Source organism: Sarcophilus harrisii, chromosome 2, assembly GCF_902635505.1.
Source record: "Sarcophilus harrisii chromosome 2, mSarHar1.11, whole genome shotgun sequence".
Lineage (NCBI taxonomy): Eukaryota > Metazoa > Chordata > Mammalia > Dasyuromorphia > Dasyuridae > Sarcophilus > Sarcophilus harrisii.
In genome coordinates this window covers 340,917,838-340,935,104 of record NC_045427.1, presented here as the reverse complement: position 1 = coordinate 340,935,104, position 17,267 = coordinate 340,917,838, and the positions used below count along the sequence as shown (strand labels likewise).

At 30.7% G+C, this 17,267-nt stretch overlaps 1 protein-coding gene across 2 annotated transcripts in view; it reads right to left on the bottom strand.

Moving 5' to 3' along the window:
* Positions 1–17,267, bottom strand: part of ABHD12B (abhydrolase domain containing 12B) — a 43,770-nt gene that overhangs the window by 13,909 nt on the left and 12,594 nt on the right. For both annotated transcript variants that reach the window (XM_031952988.1, XM_003759111.4), the window contains exons 3-10: positions 14,740–14,842; positions 13,018–13,137; positions 12,324–12,354; positions 10,581–10,626; positions 10,357–10,486; positions 7,372–7,409; positions 5,615–5,694; positions 4,370–4,452 (exon numbers count right to left, since the gene is read on the bottom strand). In XM_031952988.1, the coding sequence (XP_031808848.1) occupies positions 4,370–4,452; positions 5,615–5,694; positions 7,372–7,409; positions 10,357–10,486; positions 10,581–10,626; positions 12,324–12,354; positions 13,018–13,137; positions 14,740–14,842 (631 nt within the window). The remainder of the gene's footprint in view (positions 1–4,369; positions 4,453–5,614; positions 5,695–7,371; positions 7,410–10,356; positions 10,487–10,580; positions 10,627–12,323; positions 12,355–13,017; positions 13,138–14,739; positions 14,843–17,267) is intronic.

Here is a 17,267-nt window from a genome sequence, read left to right as displayed (position 1 = left end):
GTTCATCATGCTTGGTAACTTTATAAATATCATATTGACAATTTTTTATTATATATAAAGGAAAGGAAATTAAATAATCAATAAATTTGTTTTATTCCTCAAATCAAAACTGTTTCCAAAAATCCTTTAATATGCTACCTCTTCCTCTTTGCATTGAAGTCACTAAGAATTAAAGTATATGTTGGTTTGCTTTGAAAGAAGATCCAAAATCAAGATTTTCATTGAATTTCTACCCTTCAATAAATACTGGTGGAAGATTACAATTTTATTTCTACTGATCTTTTGCCTAGGCTAATTATGAGCAAGCAGAGATAAAACTCATTGTAAAATATCGGAGTCAGAAGAAATGTTAGAAACGGTCTAGTTCAAATTACATTTGAATAAGAATCCTCTGTGTACCTCCTGGGAGAGCCTACTTTACTTTTGTAGAGTTCTAATTGTTAGGAAGTTTTTCCTTTACTCAAGTCTGACTCTTCCACTTTGTAACTTCAATCTATTACTCACTTTATCATCTGTGCCTAACCAAAACAATTGTAATCACTCTTCTAAATGATAACCCTTCAAATACTACTTTGTGTTGCCTTTAAATGTATTTTTCTCTTGACTAAACATTTCTAATGTTTATGCAGTATGATCTCAAGCCTCTTTATCTTTCTAGATGCCCTCCTTAGGAAATCTTACAACATAACAGTATCCTTTCTAATGTAGCTTTTATACTGCACAGAACTAAACACAATATTCCTGATGAGATCTAACCAGGGCAACTAAGTCAAAAAACAGGTCAAGGAGAGAACACTTAAGAGTCAGTGGATCCTCTGTAAATAATGATTTTAAGAACTGGACAGCATATTCCCTCCAAAATGTGGAAGAAATTGATTCAGATTTGATCCTGGAAGATAGGAGCAGCTAGGAGTCAGGAAAACCTAAGTTCAAATCTGGCCTCAGACATTTGCTCTGTTACCCTGGGTAAATACCTAAACCCTCTTTGCCTCAATTTCCTCATCTGTAAAATGAGCTGGAGAAAGATATGACAAACCATTCCAATATCTTTGTCAACAAAACCTAAAATCAGGTCACAAAAAGTCACACACAATTGAAATGACTGAACATCAACAAAAATTTACAAAACAGAAAGAATCCACCCAAAACTTATTAAAATTTTTTAAAATAAAGTCTCAATTATTTCATAAGCAAAAGTTTAATCTCACATATCAAAGCAAGAACACTGCCAGTATCTAGAAAGAAATAATTTAAATACCAAAGGAATGTAAGAAGGTTTGGCAATTTCTACTACAAATGAAAGATTTGAAATACAAACATTCAACAAGGCAAATGATACAGGCTTACAATCAAGAGTAACTTGCCCTTTTAAGTTTCATCTCCTACCGGGGAATAGGGAAGGGAAAAGTAGACCTTTAATGGGATAGAACACATTCAGGTGTTTCTGAACAAAAGATCAAAGTTGAATCAAAATTATGAAATTTAAAGAAAAGCATCAAGATAAACTGAGAAAAGTACATTTATTTGTGCAGCTGGAACGGGCTGTTTAATAATGTAGTACTAATATTCTAACGGAAAAAAAGAAAAAAGTGTGCCTTACAGATCTTTAAAAATTTCAAAGTATATTTAGGGATTTAAAAAAAAAAGAAAAGTAAAGAAATAAAATACAAGGAAAGAAAACAATTGAACTGATAATGGATTGATTCTGTTCTGAGGCTTTTGAAAGGGGAAAAAGAAGAAAGAGTTTAAAAAAATTGACTGGTGTGGAAAGGAAGAAAAAGAGAGTTGTTAATTTTCATAATTGGAATATGTGAGATGAATATAAAACATGAAGGAGGGAGGAGGGTATAAGCATCAAATGGACCTCATTCTTCCCTTTAATGGACATAGGAGGGTTGAACAAACACACAATTTAGTACAGAAATACATCAAATTCAAAAGTGAAAAAAGTATGTATTAAGAAGATGGCTAACACTGAAGGACAAATAGTCATAAATATAATAAACTTCTGGATTGTGAATAAAAGAGGAGAAAGAAAGAGTTAGAATCTAATAGGATTTCCATCAATTAGGGAACAGCTTAACAAATTATGACAAATTATATGTAATAAAACGTTATTGCTTAATGGAATGATAATGACCATTTCAGAGGATACCAGATTAAATGAATTTATCCAGAATAAAGTGAATAAAACCAGAACAGTTTATACAATGACAACAATATTTTGGAGGAGATAAAAAAAAAAAACTTTGAAATGCTTAAGAATTCCAATCAAAGTAATGACCAATAGTGTCTCTATAGGACCAGTGATGAATTTACTACTATGTAATAGAGAACTGATAGACTCAAAAGGCATAGAAAGATACAAAAATTTTTCAACATGGGCAATATGTGGGTTAATTTTTGCTTGACTATGTTTAATTGTTACATTTTATTCTCTTTCTCTTGGTTTTTAGTTTAAGGAGTGTGAAGAAAAGGAAGAATAGCAATACCAAAAATAAATAAATAAATCAAATCATTAAAATATATGTAAATGCACAGAAGACAATGGAAGAAAATAAAGATGACAAGAATTGTTTTAAAAGTAACATCAGAGGGTAGCTAGATGGTACAGTGGATAGAGCACTGGCCCTGAAGTCAGGAGTAATCTGGCCTCAGACACTTAATATTTCCTAGCTGTGTGACCCTGGGCAAGTCACTTAAACCCCAATTGCCTCAGAAAAAAATTAACAAAAAAAGTAATATCGAAATATACTTTCTTTAAAAATAAATGACATGAAATGCAGATTCACTATTTGATATACAATTCTTTTTGTGTTTTGCTATTTATATGGAAATGATTTCTTTGTATTTAAGTTCAGATTATATATTTTTGACGAAATAGTGATTTCAAATCCTCCTACACATAACATAATTTTAAACATATAGAAGGTGCATAATAAATGTTGACTTGATTTTTGACAAATAGGATTCAAAATTCTCATCTCTCAGGAGAGTAATCCATACTATCATTTATTCCCCAATTACAGCCCACTAAAAAGCAGTCTGGCAGGAATTAGACTTAGATCAACACCTTCTATCATATTTCACAATAAATGCATATTATATTATTAAAGATCATATGATAAAAATAATTAGAAGAGAAGCATATTCTATACTTCTTACAGCTATGGGCAGGAGATTATTTCTAATTAAAGAGGGGACAGAAGCAATTATAAATGATTAGATAACTTTGGTTGCATGAAACTGAAAATCTTCTGCACAAAATTAAGTAGCTAGAACAAGGAGGGCAAGTGGTTGAATGAATGGGGGGAAATCTTTGTATCACATTTCTCTAAAAAGATTTTGGTGTCTCAGATATAGATACAATGAAAATACATGTATTCTTGTGTGTATGACAAATAGTCAGTCTCCAATAAATAAGTGGGGAAAGACTATAAACATATTGTTCTCAAAATAAGAATTGTGAAACCATGTGAAAAATTCTCTGAATCACTAATAAGAAAAATGAAAATCAAAACAATTCTAAAGTTTAGCTTGTAAAATGGCAAAGATAACAAAAAATGCCAATAGTCAATATTAGATGCATTGTTGGTGGAGTTATGAATTTTAAATCATTTGTAAAGCAGTTTGAAATTATACAAAATAACGAAAATGTTTATACTCTTTGACATAGAGATTCCATTACTGGTATTAAATCCCAATTGATTAGAAAAAAGTATGCATATACAACAATAAATTTATAGCATACATTTTTGTGAGCAAAATTTTGAAAATAGAGCAAAATAACCATCAATTGGGGAATAACTAAACAAATTATGATATATAAATAGAATGGAATATTACTGTGCTGTAGAATTTTTGATTAATATAGAGAATCATGGAAAAATCACCTAAGTTATCAAAGCCAAGAAAATAACATACCCAAAGACTAGAAAAATGTAGATGTAAATTATAACCTCACTTCAAAAAGTCAAAAGCAAACATTACAAAATTATAAATTTCAAGCAAGACCCAAAAGAAGAAATTAGAAAAGAGGGCTCTTTATTTAAGATATTTAATTTTTAAGATTTAAGAAATTTTTTTAGAAATTTATGAAAGAGATCCACAGATACTGCCCACTGCACATGTTTTCAGCCTTCAAAGATTAGATTGGTTATTCTGATTTTTTTCCTCTTGGTTTTTTTTTTCTTTTTAAAAGTCTTGTAATTTAAAAAATTTATATTTTTATGGAATGGTTCCCCAGGAAGGAAAGGGGAAAAAGAGATGCAAGGAAAACTATGATGATGTAAAAATAGACATCAATAAAAACTTACTTTAAAAAGTGCTATGGCAGGTATAAGAAATAAAGAAAATATATCACTCTTACTTTTCATCATTAGGAAAGACAATTTTGTCTACTGTCAGTGCATCCAGAAACAAACGTACAAATCCTGGAATTTTATGGTACACCTATTTTAAGAAAAGAAAAATTAATGTTTTCTATGACAGAAATTTCATTATTTGTAAACTTTGGTGATTTGAAGAACCTACTCATAACTAAGAGTACTAAATAGAGGAGTACACTATTCTTCTCCCATAAATATTCTTAACCAGAAGTTAAGGAATAGAACATTCTGATTATTTAAGTATAGTGGTGGCTAATAGGCATCATAGATGTATGATAATTCCCAAGGAATAATATTTAAAATATATATAAACCAAATAGTGCAATTTAATTTTTTTGATAGTTTGAAGTCATCACAAACATCAATTATCATCATAGCACAGGATAAGACAAAATCAAGTGCTAGGTAAATTGGCTTCATTTTATTAAAAAAAAAACAAAAACATTTAAATGATATTCTTTCTTTCACATCACTGCCACTTTTCAATGTCCAAAGATCCCCCAAATCAAATCTTTCCATAGAACACATATAGCCAAACAAGCAAATACTGTCTAAAAATGAATGCCCATAATCTCCCTCTTGAAAAGCAAGCTATATATCTCATTATCTATATTCTGAAGTAGTAGTGTCCCTCTATTTTCATTTTCTCTCTTTTGTAGTATGAACTTGTCAGTTCTACCTAGAATCTTATTTTAAAGTGGGTATAACCTCCCTCAAAATTTCCAAAATAAATTTAGGATTTAGGGAATGTCTTTAAAAAATGCAAAGTGGAAGTGGAAGAGATCCACTCATCTAGAGAAATATGACGTTTGTTTTTCTATCAAGAAAACGGAGAAAACTCTGACCTGCAAACTTAAATACTTAAGATCTACATCGGTTTTATCTGAATATAAAAGAAATAAAAATTGAAAAACAAAGAATTCAAGCTTGTTGAACATCCATCCTGCAGAAATTCTTTTCTTTTTTTAATTTATGGGCTGATTCTGTCATTACCATGGCAACACTCAGATCTCACAAACTGGATAGAAACTCTGAAACTAATATTCCTAATGTTTTAGAAAAAGATTATTAAAGCCAAAATTCAAGACATCACAAACCCACTACTGAATTTCAGAAAAACTGCCAATTAATAAAACCTCAAAAAGACAAATGATTATACTGTTGAAGAACTTTGTGTTTTTTTCCAATACCTTAATATAAATATGAAGATACAGTTTATTTCTTACCTTTAATAAGGGATAGTTGATAGCTGCATCACGAATGTTGGTAAATGGAGCTTCTAGGACAATTGCATCCACTGGGAATCCTTTTAGGATCAAAAAGAAATCATTAACACATCTAACATGCTTATCTCAATCTAATTTCATCCTGTTACTTCTTAACTAAAATCTTATCTTCCCCAGATCCACACTACTATTCTCTAAAGGGCCTTATTACATCAAAGCAGTACAAAGGGGTTAAAAAGAGGAAGTGAAAATCTTACTGTAAGAATGAACCATAAATCTAAATCCCTATTAGTCAATTTAGAAAACAGCACTGGAAGACAGTTTAGGGATTATCTAGTCCAGGGTTTATTTTTTTTTAATTATTTTATTTTTAATTTGTGGATTTTTAAATCTGGGGTATGTAAACTTATTTTTTCTTAAATATTTCAGTATTATATTTACATATAACTGGTTTCCTCTGTAATCTTACATAATTTACTTTACACATTTAAAAACATTCTGAGAAGAGCTCCATAAATTTCACCAGATTGCCCAAAGAAATGAAGTGATTTACTAAGTCTTCTAAACCTACCTTGTTATTTAAAATTAATTACACTGTCTCCAATACTAAACTTTTGTCTCTGTTAATGTTTCTCCAAAATTCAATACCATTTGCAAATACATTTTCAGTAAGAAGCTATATGTCCTATACAATATCATGCTAATACAATGACCAGGCTAACCAAAGAATATTACTTTGGATATTCTTCAAGGAGGACTATACCCATATATCTACAATTATAGCTAAAGTCTCCTTAATCAATATGCTCAAGAAATGGTATTAATTGAGATTAATAATAGAATTATGATTGGCTGGATTTTTTGAACTTACATAGTATTAAACTAGAAAGCTCTCTTTACTTCAAAATGCATTGTTAAAAAAAGATTTCTCAAGCATTAATCTACATTCATCCTTCCTAAATAGAGAATCATAAATATAATTAAGTCTAATCCTTCAGTGATGGAGAATATTGGAATCTATATCAGTATATGCAACCCTATCAATCAAAAATATTCACTATATACTTTGCATATATTTGTTCTATGACCTATAATATTTTTATTGTAGGAAGCATTAAGTATATAGTATATAATTATACATAGAAGGTATAGGAGATTAGATTGAATATATACTGAACCAAAAAATGTTTAAATCCTGATAAGAGATCATTTTCTTATAATTTGCTTATTCTAAAAATGAAAAAATATACAAAAAGAAAAGGAAAAGAATTAAGGTTTTCAGTTAGGTCAGGTATCTAAGTAATTAAGAAAAATTCTTCACTCCATCTGAATTACTTGATTAGCAAACTGTTTTATAAAAAGAGGATGGTGGATACATTATTTGAAAATGCTTTATTGTTTCTGCCTAGTCAGATGAAGATTAGAGTCTTTTTGTCAGGAAAGACATCAGAAATTGTCTTTACAATCTTTGTTAATTCATTAAAGAAACTAGTGCTTTCCAAAGAGTGCCTTTTCTAAAATAATTTAATTTTTCCACCAAGATTCCTTCCTGAATTTCATATATTAGGGCAGCAGCTATTGTTTTATATCAATTATAAAAGAAAATTAAAACTAAATATTTATCTATCCCTGGTTTAAACAATTAAAATATCTTTTTAATCATAACAAGCATTTTGCAATTTGAGTGTTTCAATCAATAAGCAGACTTTAAAATTTTTCTTATTTAAAATAATAGTTTTAGGCCACTTTTAAATTACCTCTTTCTTCCAATGTTTTTGCAGCATTTGTTGCAACTCTATTGAAAAAAAAAAGTATACAAACAACAGAACATTCAAACAGATTTAAATAGCATATAAACATAAAATCAGTGTTAGAAACTCAATACTAATTCCCATAATTATCCAACCATTATTCAGAGGACCAGTAGAAGTGATGTGGATTGTGCAGAGTGTTTCCATGAGCATTTGTCTTGGTGCCTATTGTCTACCAACTTCTAAGACATACTCCCACTTTTCTCAAAGAATTCACGCCTGACCCAGAATCTTCATTTTCATTCAAATTTCTCTGTCCTTCAAATCTACTCTACTTTTCTACTTCACCTCAGCTACAAAGATGGCCACATCCCTGATCTTGCCATCACCTGCACGTCCATTTTCATGATCAAGACATTATAGGTCTCTTTGTTTAAAATCTTCCATCAATCCAGCTCCTAATGCCATATTTTTTCTATTAAATCTTTTCTTCATTCATGTTCACTATACCTTTCATTTCTTTCCCAAGTCTTTACCTTTACCCTTGCTTTAACTATGTTGTCCTCTTCTTACCAATTACATTTTAGTGAACCATTTTAGTTTTATGATTTTTTTTCTTTCAAATCCCTTGTTCCCTTATTGTACCATCCCCTTCATCTTGCCAACCTCCATATAAGGTTATTCATGCCAAACTTGTAATTTTGAATTCTTAGTAAGCCATTTTAAATCTAAAATATTGCTTAGCCTCAAATTCCTTTTTCCCTTGTCCTAACACCCCTTATATGTTGCTGATTCTCAATCCTGGATTACTCCTAGTATCTGCATCCTCTGTTTCTGCTTGCATACTCATAAACAATACAAGAAGATTTATATGTTAGGAAGTTGACTAGGTCCACCAAAAATTTACAATATCTAATCTCAACTGATTTCTCATTTCAGAGAACTAATCCTTTACTCCTGAACTGATTTTCTATCCTATTTCCCATACTACTTCTAAACTAAGGATGTAATTATTTGCATTAGGCTTCTTCTTTCCATCTCATAATTGCTCTATTGATCCCCTATTAATTCCTCTGATGAAAGGGTGATTTTTTCATCACCAACACCAACTCCTCTATATGTCCACTTAATTCCCATCTTCTTCCATATTCTTTGGAGCAGTTAGGTAGCATAATAGATAGAATGTCAAGAAGACTTATCTGTGCTTACTATCTGTGTGACTCTGGGCAAGTCGCTTAACACTGTTTTCCTCAGTTTCCTCATCTGTAAAATGATCTGGAGAAACCAATCATAAACCACTCCAGTATCTCTGCTAGGAAAACTCAAAATGGGGTCAACAAAGAGTCAGATATGACTAAATAATAATAACCCATAATCTTTAAGCAGTTGCCTCAAAATCACTTTTTTTCCTATAATCATTAATCACTCCCTATCTATTGGTACTATCTATTCTCCTTCTCTGAAATGATATTAACTCTCACCTCCACTTCCTAGAATATAGTGTTTTATCAAGATTCAGCTCAAGCACCACTTATTGTAGAAGTCCTTTCCTGGTTTCCTATAGCTGCTAGTACTTTTCCCCTAAGGTTACCTTATTTTTTATTCCTATGTATCTTGTATATAACTATATTCACACATATTGGATCCTCCATCAAAGTAAGCTCCTAAAGTACAGCAGATTTTCACTTTTGTCTTTGTATTCCTAGCAATTAACTTAGTGCCTAACACATAGTAGCTGTTCAATAAATGCTTGGTGCTTGATTGTCTTCTTACTACTTACTACATTTGGACTTCACCACAAGCCACTTTAAATAAATGTTATTAATTCTGTTTTATAAAATTAAATATATTCTGGCAACAGTAAATACTATTACATATTATTACACTGTAATTCCATATAGTATTCCATGTCAATTTGTTTTTCCAACATTATTTCATTTTCAGAACAATGTTATAAAGGAGGCATTATATTTATTATTAAATTTTACAAAGTAGAAAATAAATTGATTGTTCACACAGTAGTATGTAGTAGAACTAGAATTTCTTGCTCTTTCTACAATAATTGGCATCATGGTTTTTTAGTATGGTAGAAATTAAATGCTTAAAAAGTACTCAGAAAAACCAAAATTATAATTTTAAAGAAATGACCAACTACTAAAAATGTGTCTATTCAATACATGCTAAGAGGAAATTAATGTATAATAAATTAATTTTATTCAAATACTTCACAAAGTATAATAATTTAACTTTAATAAATTATTTTACAAGAGAAGAGGAGGTAATAGGATATAAACCTGGGAGAAGAGTATTCTCTGGTTGAATGTTAGATTCTAGTACAATTTCAACATGATAGCCCTTGTTTGCTTGGAATAAAGAGGATAGTAATTTCCCGAAAAGGATATAATAATAGATCACAGGAATGAAAAAAAATTAGAAATTGTCTAGTTGTAGAACCTATTACAGAATCTTAAGACTTTGAAGGGACTTTCAGTGGAACAGTTCAACCCTCAGTTCAGTAGCATGAGTCTACAGTTTGTTCTCTGCAATATGTCTGACAAGTGGTCATCTAGTCTTTTCTTAAATACTTTCAGTGACAATGACTAGTCTAACAACTCATTTTACAGATAAGAAAACTGAGGGTACAGAAGGCTGAGGTAAATTTCTGAAAGTCAAATAACAAACTAAGGGGAGAGTGGAAATTAGGTGGTCTGGTCTCATGCCACATTGCTTGTTTCCATTGTATAGCACAGGGGTCAGGAGACTTTTTTCTGACAATGACTATTTGGATATTTATAACATCATTTGTGAGTCAAACAAAACTATCAATTTATAAAGCAGTGGGAGGTTACTGTACCTAGTTTTCAATTAATTATTGTTTGCAGCTGTTTTAGCAAATAAGTTCATAAGCTTTTTATGACTATGGGTCAGATTCCACCTTGGAACACAACAATTCTGGTGGAATGAAGATGAAGTACTTGTTTACTCACTTACCCTGTTCCTAGAGAATGACCCCAGAGACAAACAGGTGTAGTTCCACTCCGTGCTTTGGTCCAATCATAAAGATAAATGGCATCTTTGGTCAGGCTCTCTTCTGTGGGTTTACCTGTAGAATCCCCAAATCCTGCAAGCAAAAACCATGTCCATGGTTTTCACTTCACAAATGCAATAAAGGAATAAAATTTAAAAATCTGTGTTCACAATTCTTAATATATTACCTCTATAATCAACAGCCAGAACATGGAATCCACCTTCACTCAGCACCTTGATGAGAAACAAGCTATTACCTTCAAACTCAAAAACGTGGGTAAAAATATCATTTAAGTACCACTCCTGATCAATAAGTTAAATAGGATTTTGTATCCCTAGTTGTGGTGGCATAATAAATGTGTTGATGTCTTCAAATATTTGCATTTCTATTTTCACAGAATAAGATTCTGAATAGAAGGAAACTTTAAAGTCCTATTCATCTTATGGTGAGGAAACTGAGATCCAGAGAACCTAAACTGAGGCACACAGAAGCTAAGCCACTTGCCCAAGATCACAAATATAGCAAGTAGCAGAGCCAGAATTTAAAGAACATATGCCATAGTTCTGAAATATCTCTCCAAGAGTGCTTAGATAATTCCAGAAATAAATCAGGTTTTTTGCCAGGCCTCCTGAATACCTTCCCAAAAAGAATCTTGTGCCTTATATGTTTGTAAACAAGTAGCATTTTCAGACTCATGACACTTCTTGTCTTTCCTTAATCTTAAAATGGTACTAAATTTTAAAACTTATAAATACTAAAAAGGATAGGAATTTTAAGAAAAAATTTAACCACTGTTTTAAAAGGCACACTTTCAAGTACTTGTCCTAAACTACGCTGTAGAAATTAAAGAGAGGACAAATTTGGCTGAATTGTGGTATGAAGAGTTATATCTAATTTAGTGGCCTAAGGGCTGTGATTCTTATCCCTAGTTCTTATATCTCTAACTTTGAAAAAAATCTTGATCCTCTCACTTTTTGTGTTAATCCCATATACCAAAAAAAAAAAAAAAAAAAAAAAAAAAAAAAAAGCAACCCTGCTATTCTATGTCTGATTTTTAAAATCCTAGTTTTAGCTAAAATTGATTTTCCTATTATTTGTGTTCTGGGAAGCAGCTTATTTACCCAAAGAATTTTTCTCCTGGAGTAAATATTTTTAAAATGAGTTTTAAAAAATCTGTAACTGAATTTCATAAATAGATTGACCAATTAAAACATGGGAGAAGTTGAATATGTAACTCAACCCGTTGACCTAGTTATGTGTCAGATGCTGATAAATTAGAAAGCCTGATATACTTTTAAAATCAGATATCACTGGGGAGATTTCCCAATAATTAAGATTATTCAGAATATTAGGAAACAGGAGAAAGATGTCATCATTTTATTTCACAAAACATAATAGAGCTGAGACCAAAGTCTAACTGAATACAATTCAAAGGATCTTGTTTATAGAAAATTGCACATACTCTCTCACGCACCATCCCTTCTTCCTTTCAACACACAATAAAACCAAAAAAAATTCATTTTTTTCCATCTTTCCAAGAGATCCAAAAGATGTGAATTAACTCATAGGATACTTCTGTGACCCTAAGCTGAAACTTAATTCTCATAACTTGTGCCATACACATACACAAGACAGAGACAGAGAAAAAGACAAAGACAAAGACAAACAGACAGAAAGACATAAGAGACAGAAATAGACACAAAGAAAATCTATTCTATTCCAAAGAAAATGAGAAATAAAAACATTGCTTCCAACTACATCCAACTCTTAGGCATAGATCTGTGCTCCAAAGGCCCTGACAATGTAAGTATTCATATAGATTATCATTCTGAAGTTACCAGTCCCTGAATTGGATACTTAAGAGACACAGCATTTGTAGTCCAGGAGAAAAACTTGTCAAATAAATGAACTGAGGCCTACCCAAACATACCTTCAAAAGCTTAACTCTGTGACAAGATGCCCTGTAGAAGAGAAAATGAGAAAATGAAACTACATGGACAAATAAATTTATAATATTAGATTGCCCTTTTGTCATCATGTAATTCATTTATAACTTTAATGTGAGTTAATATGTAGAATAGATATATTTCTTGTCTTCTCAGTCAAAGCGGAAAGGCATAGACAGAATTTGAAATTAAAAGTAAAAAAAAAATTAATAATGTAAAAAGGAGTAAGCCTCAAACTTTGTTTCATGTTACTCATTTCTAGTGTTTTATATGGTACAGATATTCAATAAAAGTATGTTGACTTAAAAGTTTATTATGTTCATTTCATATGAACTATATCTTCTTAAAATTGAATCATCTTTTCAAAAACATGGATCCACTCTGTAAAATAACCCTCAAATTTAAAACAAAATATCACTTTGCAAATGCAGAAAATCTTTTCTTTGTTCCTTCCACGTAGCAATAGCAAAGTCTCCCATATTCATGGTTTTTCTCTGCTCTCTTTCATAAAATGCAATAATTTCCCATGAATTATACCTTCAGATTTCATCAGGAAAAGGTAGCATGACAGGATATGTTTATAGAGTTTAAAATGCACCCCAGCTAAAACAATAATGACTTCTTACTTCTCTCGGAGTTGAAATTATTTTTAATGCTACCTTAGGGCAGGCTACTGACCTGTTTTCTGCGCTACCATGGAGATAAACTATAATTGGGTTGCCATCTTGAAGAGCTGCCTCGTACCAGCTTCGGTCCTTCCCTTTAGCTTCTTTCCCCCTGCTTTTTGGGACAATATGCCTGAAAAGCAAAGAGACAATAACAAGTATTTGTACATATACTTCCCTCTCCAGCCTTTTCAAATAATTTATTTCTCCTCTTTCTTCCACCATCCTCTGTAGCCTTTTTAATTACTTGCATCTACCGCTATGAAGAAACAAATGGAAAGTGAAAACTGAAATATAACATGGCTATATCAAAGAAAATATCAAGGAGAGAATATAAAGAGAGCCTAGGTTTTACAGAAAAAAAAATTCCTATTAATTGAATACCTATTTACATAGAGCAATGAATCAAGTCAATTGTAATATAAAACTAAGTTTGAGGCTTCCTAGTATATTTTTACTGAAAAGGCATGGCACAGTCTTAAAAACTCTAGAGTTTTCTCATGGACTTGGCTTTTTTCAACAATGAGATGATTCAGGCCTGTTCCAATAGACCTATGATGGAGACAGCCATCTGTACCCAAAAAGAAGACTGTGGGGACTGAATGTGGACCACAACATCGTATTTTCACCTTTTTTTGTTGTTTGCTTGCTTTTTGCTTTCTTCCTCATTTTTTCCATTTTGATCTGATTTTTCTTGTATGGAAATATATATATATATATATATATATATATATATATATATATATATATAAAGAAAGAGAGAGAGAGAGAGAGAGAGAGAGAGAGAGAGAGAGAGAGAATTGCCAATGTTTAACCTATATTGGATTACTTGTTGCCTAGGGGAGAGAGTGGGAGGGAGGGGAAAAAAAATCTGGAACACAAGGTTTTGCAAGGGTGAATGAAAAAATATTTATAAGGAGGACTGAGATAAAAACACTAGAGCTTGATGCAAAAATCCAGAAAGCTGAAAAGTATATCAAAGACTTATCATAAAAATAAAAATGGAGGAGGCAACTAGTTGGTGTAGTAGATAGAGCACCAGCCCTGAAGTCAGGAGGACCTGAGTTTAAATCTGGTCTCAGACACTTAACACTTGTTGGCTGTGTGACCCTGGGCAAGTCACTTAACCCCAAATGCCTCAGCAAAAAATAAATAAAAATAAATAAAAAATAAAAATAGATGAAATATCATTAAAAAGCAGACTAGAAATTTACTCAAACAGAATTTGAGATTAATGAAAGATAAAAATAAATTAATATAGCTTCTGCTTTGGTAAGGTTTATAAAATCATAAGATTTTAGCATTGGAAAGGACATTACAAGTCACCTAATCTCATATTCTCATATTATGAATAAGAAAACTAAAGGTCAAATAAGTTAAATGGCTTACTTAAATTCACTCAGTATGCCACAGTATGCCAGGATATATTTCTAACATTTAGACCACTTTGTACTTAGTAAGCATTACTAAATTTTGTTGCTCTTAAGTTATGATTCAATGGCCCCACTTGCCTCACTATCTGCTCATATGCCCCCCAAATCCTACCCCAAGAAGGTTGTCAAAGATTTCATACACAGAGAGAAATATTCAACATAGACTATGGCCACTCACAAATTTTTTCTACATCTCTGCTTTCTCTCCACCACATTGAATGAAGATAAGCTCCTGATGCTTCTTCCCTATCCCTTTTACATTAAAATGTACCTAAAAATATTTTTCATATCACTATACTTACCATACACCCAAAGATATTCCATTTTCAGGTTTAATATAGAAATTAACAGTGTGTGGAATCCAAGATTCTGGTTTCTTCAAATCCACTAGAAATGGAGCTTTCCCTAGAAATACAAATCAGTTACTAAAATGTATCTTTTTATTATGAGCTAAATGATCTCTTGTCGATGTGAACATGTTTTCTGTATTTATGCTACTGTATTTAATTCCCAAGAAAATAATTGTTAAATGAGGAGCAAAGATGGCAGAGTAGAGACAGCAAAATTAAATTTCTAAAAAAAATACATCAATTAAAAAGAGAAAGAAAAAAAGCAGATATCAATGAATTGGATTTAAAATATCAGAAAAGAAACAAAAAAATGTTAATTTAAAAAAAAATTTTAAAGGACAAAATACCCAATTAAACATCAAAATGAACATCTCAAAAATCAAAGAAAGGATTAATAAAACTGAAAGTAAAAAGAAACAGTGAGCTAATAAATAAAACGAAGTTGGTTTTGTAAGGATAGAGAAAATAAAAATATAAATAAACAATTATTAGTTTTGATTTTTAAAGAAGAAATAAGAAAACAAATTAACAATATCAAAAGTGAAAAAGGTGAATACATAACAAATGAAGATGAAAGTAAAGCAATTATTAGCAGTTATTGTGCCCAATCACAGTTAAATAGAACACTCTGAGAGGGGTGAATATTTAGAAAAAATATTAATTGCCCAGATTAAAAAAAATAAATTGAACAAGCCATCAATGAGTTCCCTAAGAAAAAAATCTGCAGAACTAGATAAATTCACAAATGAATTCTTCCAAACATATAAAGAACATTTGATACCAATACCAAATAAACTATTTGAAAAAATAGAATCCGATTAAATTCCTTTCAAGAGGCAAATATGATTTTGATACCTAAACCAGGGAGAGTAAAAATAGAGAAGGAAAATTGTAGACTAATTTCCCTAGTGAATATCAATGGAAAATTTTCAAATAAAATACTAGAAGGGAAATTAGTTATATATCACAAAAACAATATACAATAAGCAGGTGAGGTTTATGTTAGGAACACAGAGCTGGTTCAACATTAGAAAAATTGAAAGAATAATTGATCCTATCAACAACAAAAAGCATATGATTAAATCAAAAGATAAAGAAAAAGCTTTTGGCAAATGCAATACTAATTCCTTTTTTTAAAAAATATATATACTAGAAAGCATAGCAATAAAATGAGCTATATTAAAACAGTAAGTAGTAATTGATCCAAAACTAAGGAAAAACATGCTGTGTAATAGGGAAAAAACTTGCCAATAAGATCAAAGGTAAAACAAGAATGTCCATTATTACTACTATTATTCAATATAATACTAGAAATTCTAGTCTAATTCAATGACAAGAAAAAGAATTTGAAGAAATAAAAATAAGCAACAAAATCAAAACTATAACTCTTTACAGATGATACAATGTTATACTTACAAAATTGCATTGTCAACTAAAAATAGTTGAAATAATTAACAATCTCAGCAAAGTTTCAGGACATAAAAACAACTAAATCAACATTTCTATAAACTACCAACAAAATCCAACAGGAAAAGATGGACAGCAATATTCCACTTAAAACAGCTGCAGAACATGTATAACCTATATCAGACTGTTTATTGTCTTGAAGAGGAAGGAAGGAAGTGGAGAAAGAAAGAAAAAAGTAGAATTTAGAACAGAAAAAAATTTTTAATGTTTAAAATTGTTTTAACAGATAATTGTGGGAAAATAAAATGTTTAAAAAAATAATAACTGCAGACAGCATAAAATACTTGAAAGCCTACTTGTCTAGACAAACTCTTATGAGCCCAACTACAAAATGTCTTTGAATGCAAATAAACACAGATCTAAAAAACTGAAGAAAATACGTGTTACTTACTCATGGATAAACTAAGCCAGTATAATAAAAATGACAATTATCTTTAAGTTAATTTTCTTATTAGGTACCATATCAATCAAATCAAAAATAATTATTTTATAGAGCTAGAAAAAATGACAAAATACATCTGGAAGAACACAAAGTCAAGAATATCAAAGGAATCAAGGAAAAAAAATGTGATGTGAGGCAATGAAGCAGTATCTAATTTCAATTTACATTATAAAGTGGTAATCATGAAAATAACCTGCTATTGGCTAAGAAACTGGATGATAGATCAGTGGAGTAGATCAGGTACACAATATACAGTAGTAATGTGACCATAGTAATCTAAAGTACTATGTACAAAGATCCTAGCTTTGGGACTCACCATTTGACAAAAATTACTGGGAAAACTAGAAAGTAGTTTGGCAGAAACTAGATATAGATGAACAACCTCTTGTAACAAGAAAAGGTCAAAAGGGGTACATGATTTAATCATAAAGTATCATAAGTAAACTAAGAAAACATAGAAAAATATACCTCTCATGGAAGAGTGTATGACCAATCAAGACAGAAGATTATAGGAAATAAAACTGATCATTTTAATTACATGAAGTTTAAACAATCCACTTTAAATAAGGAA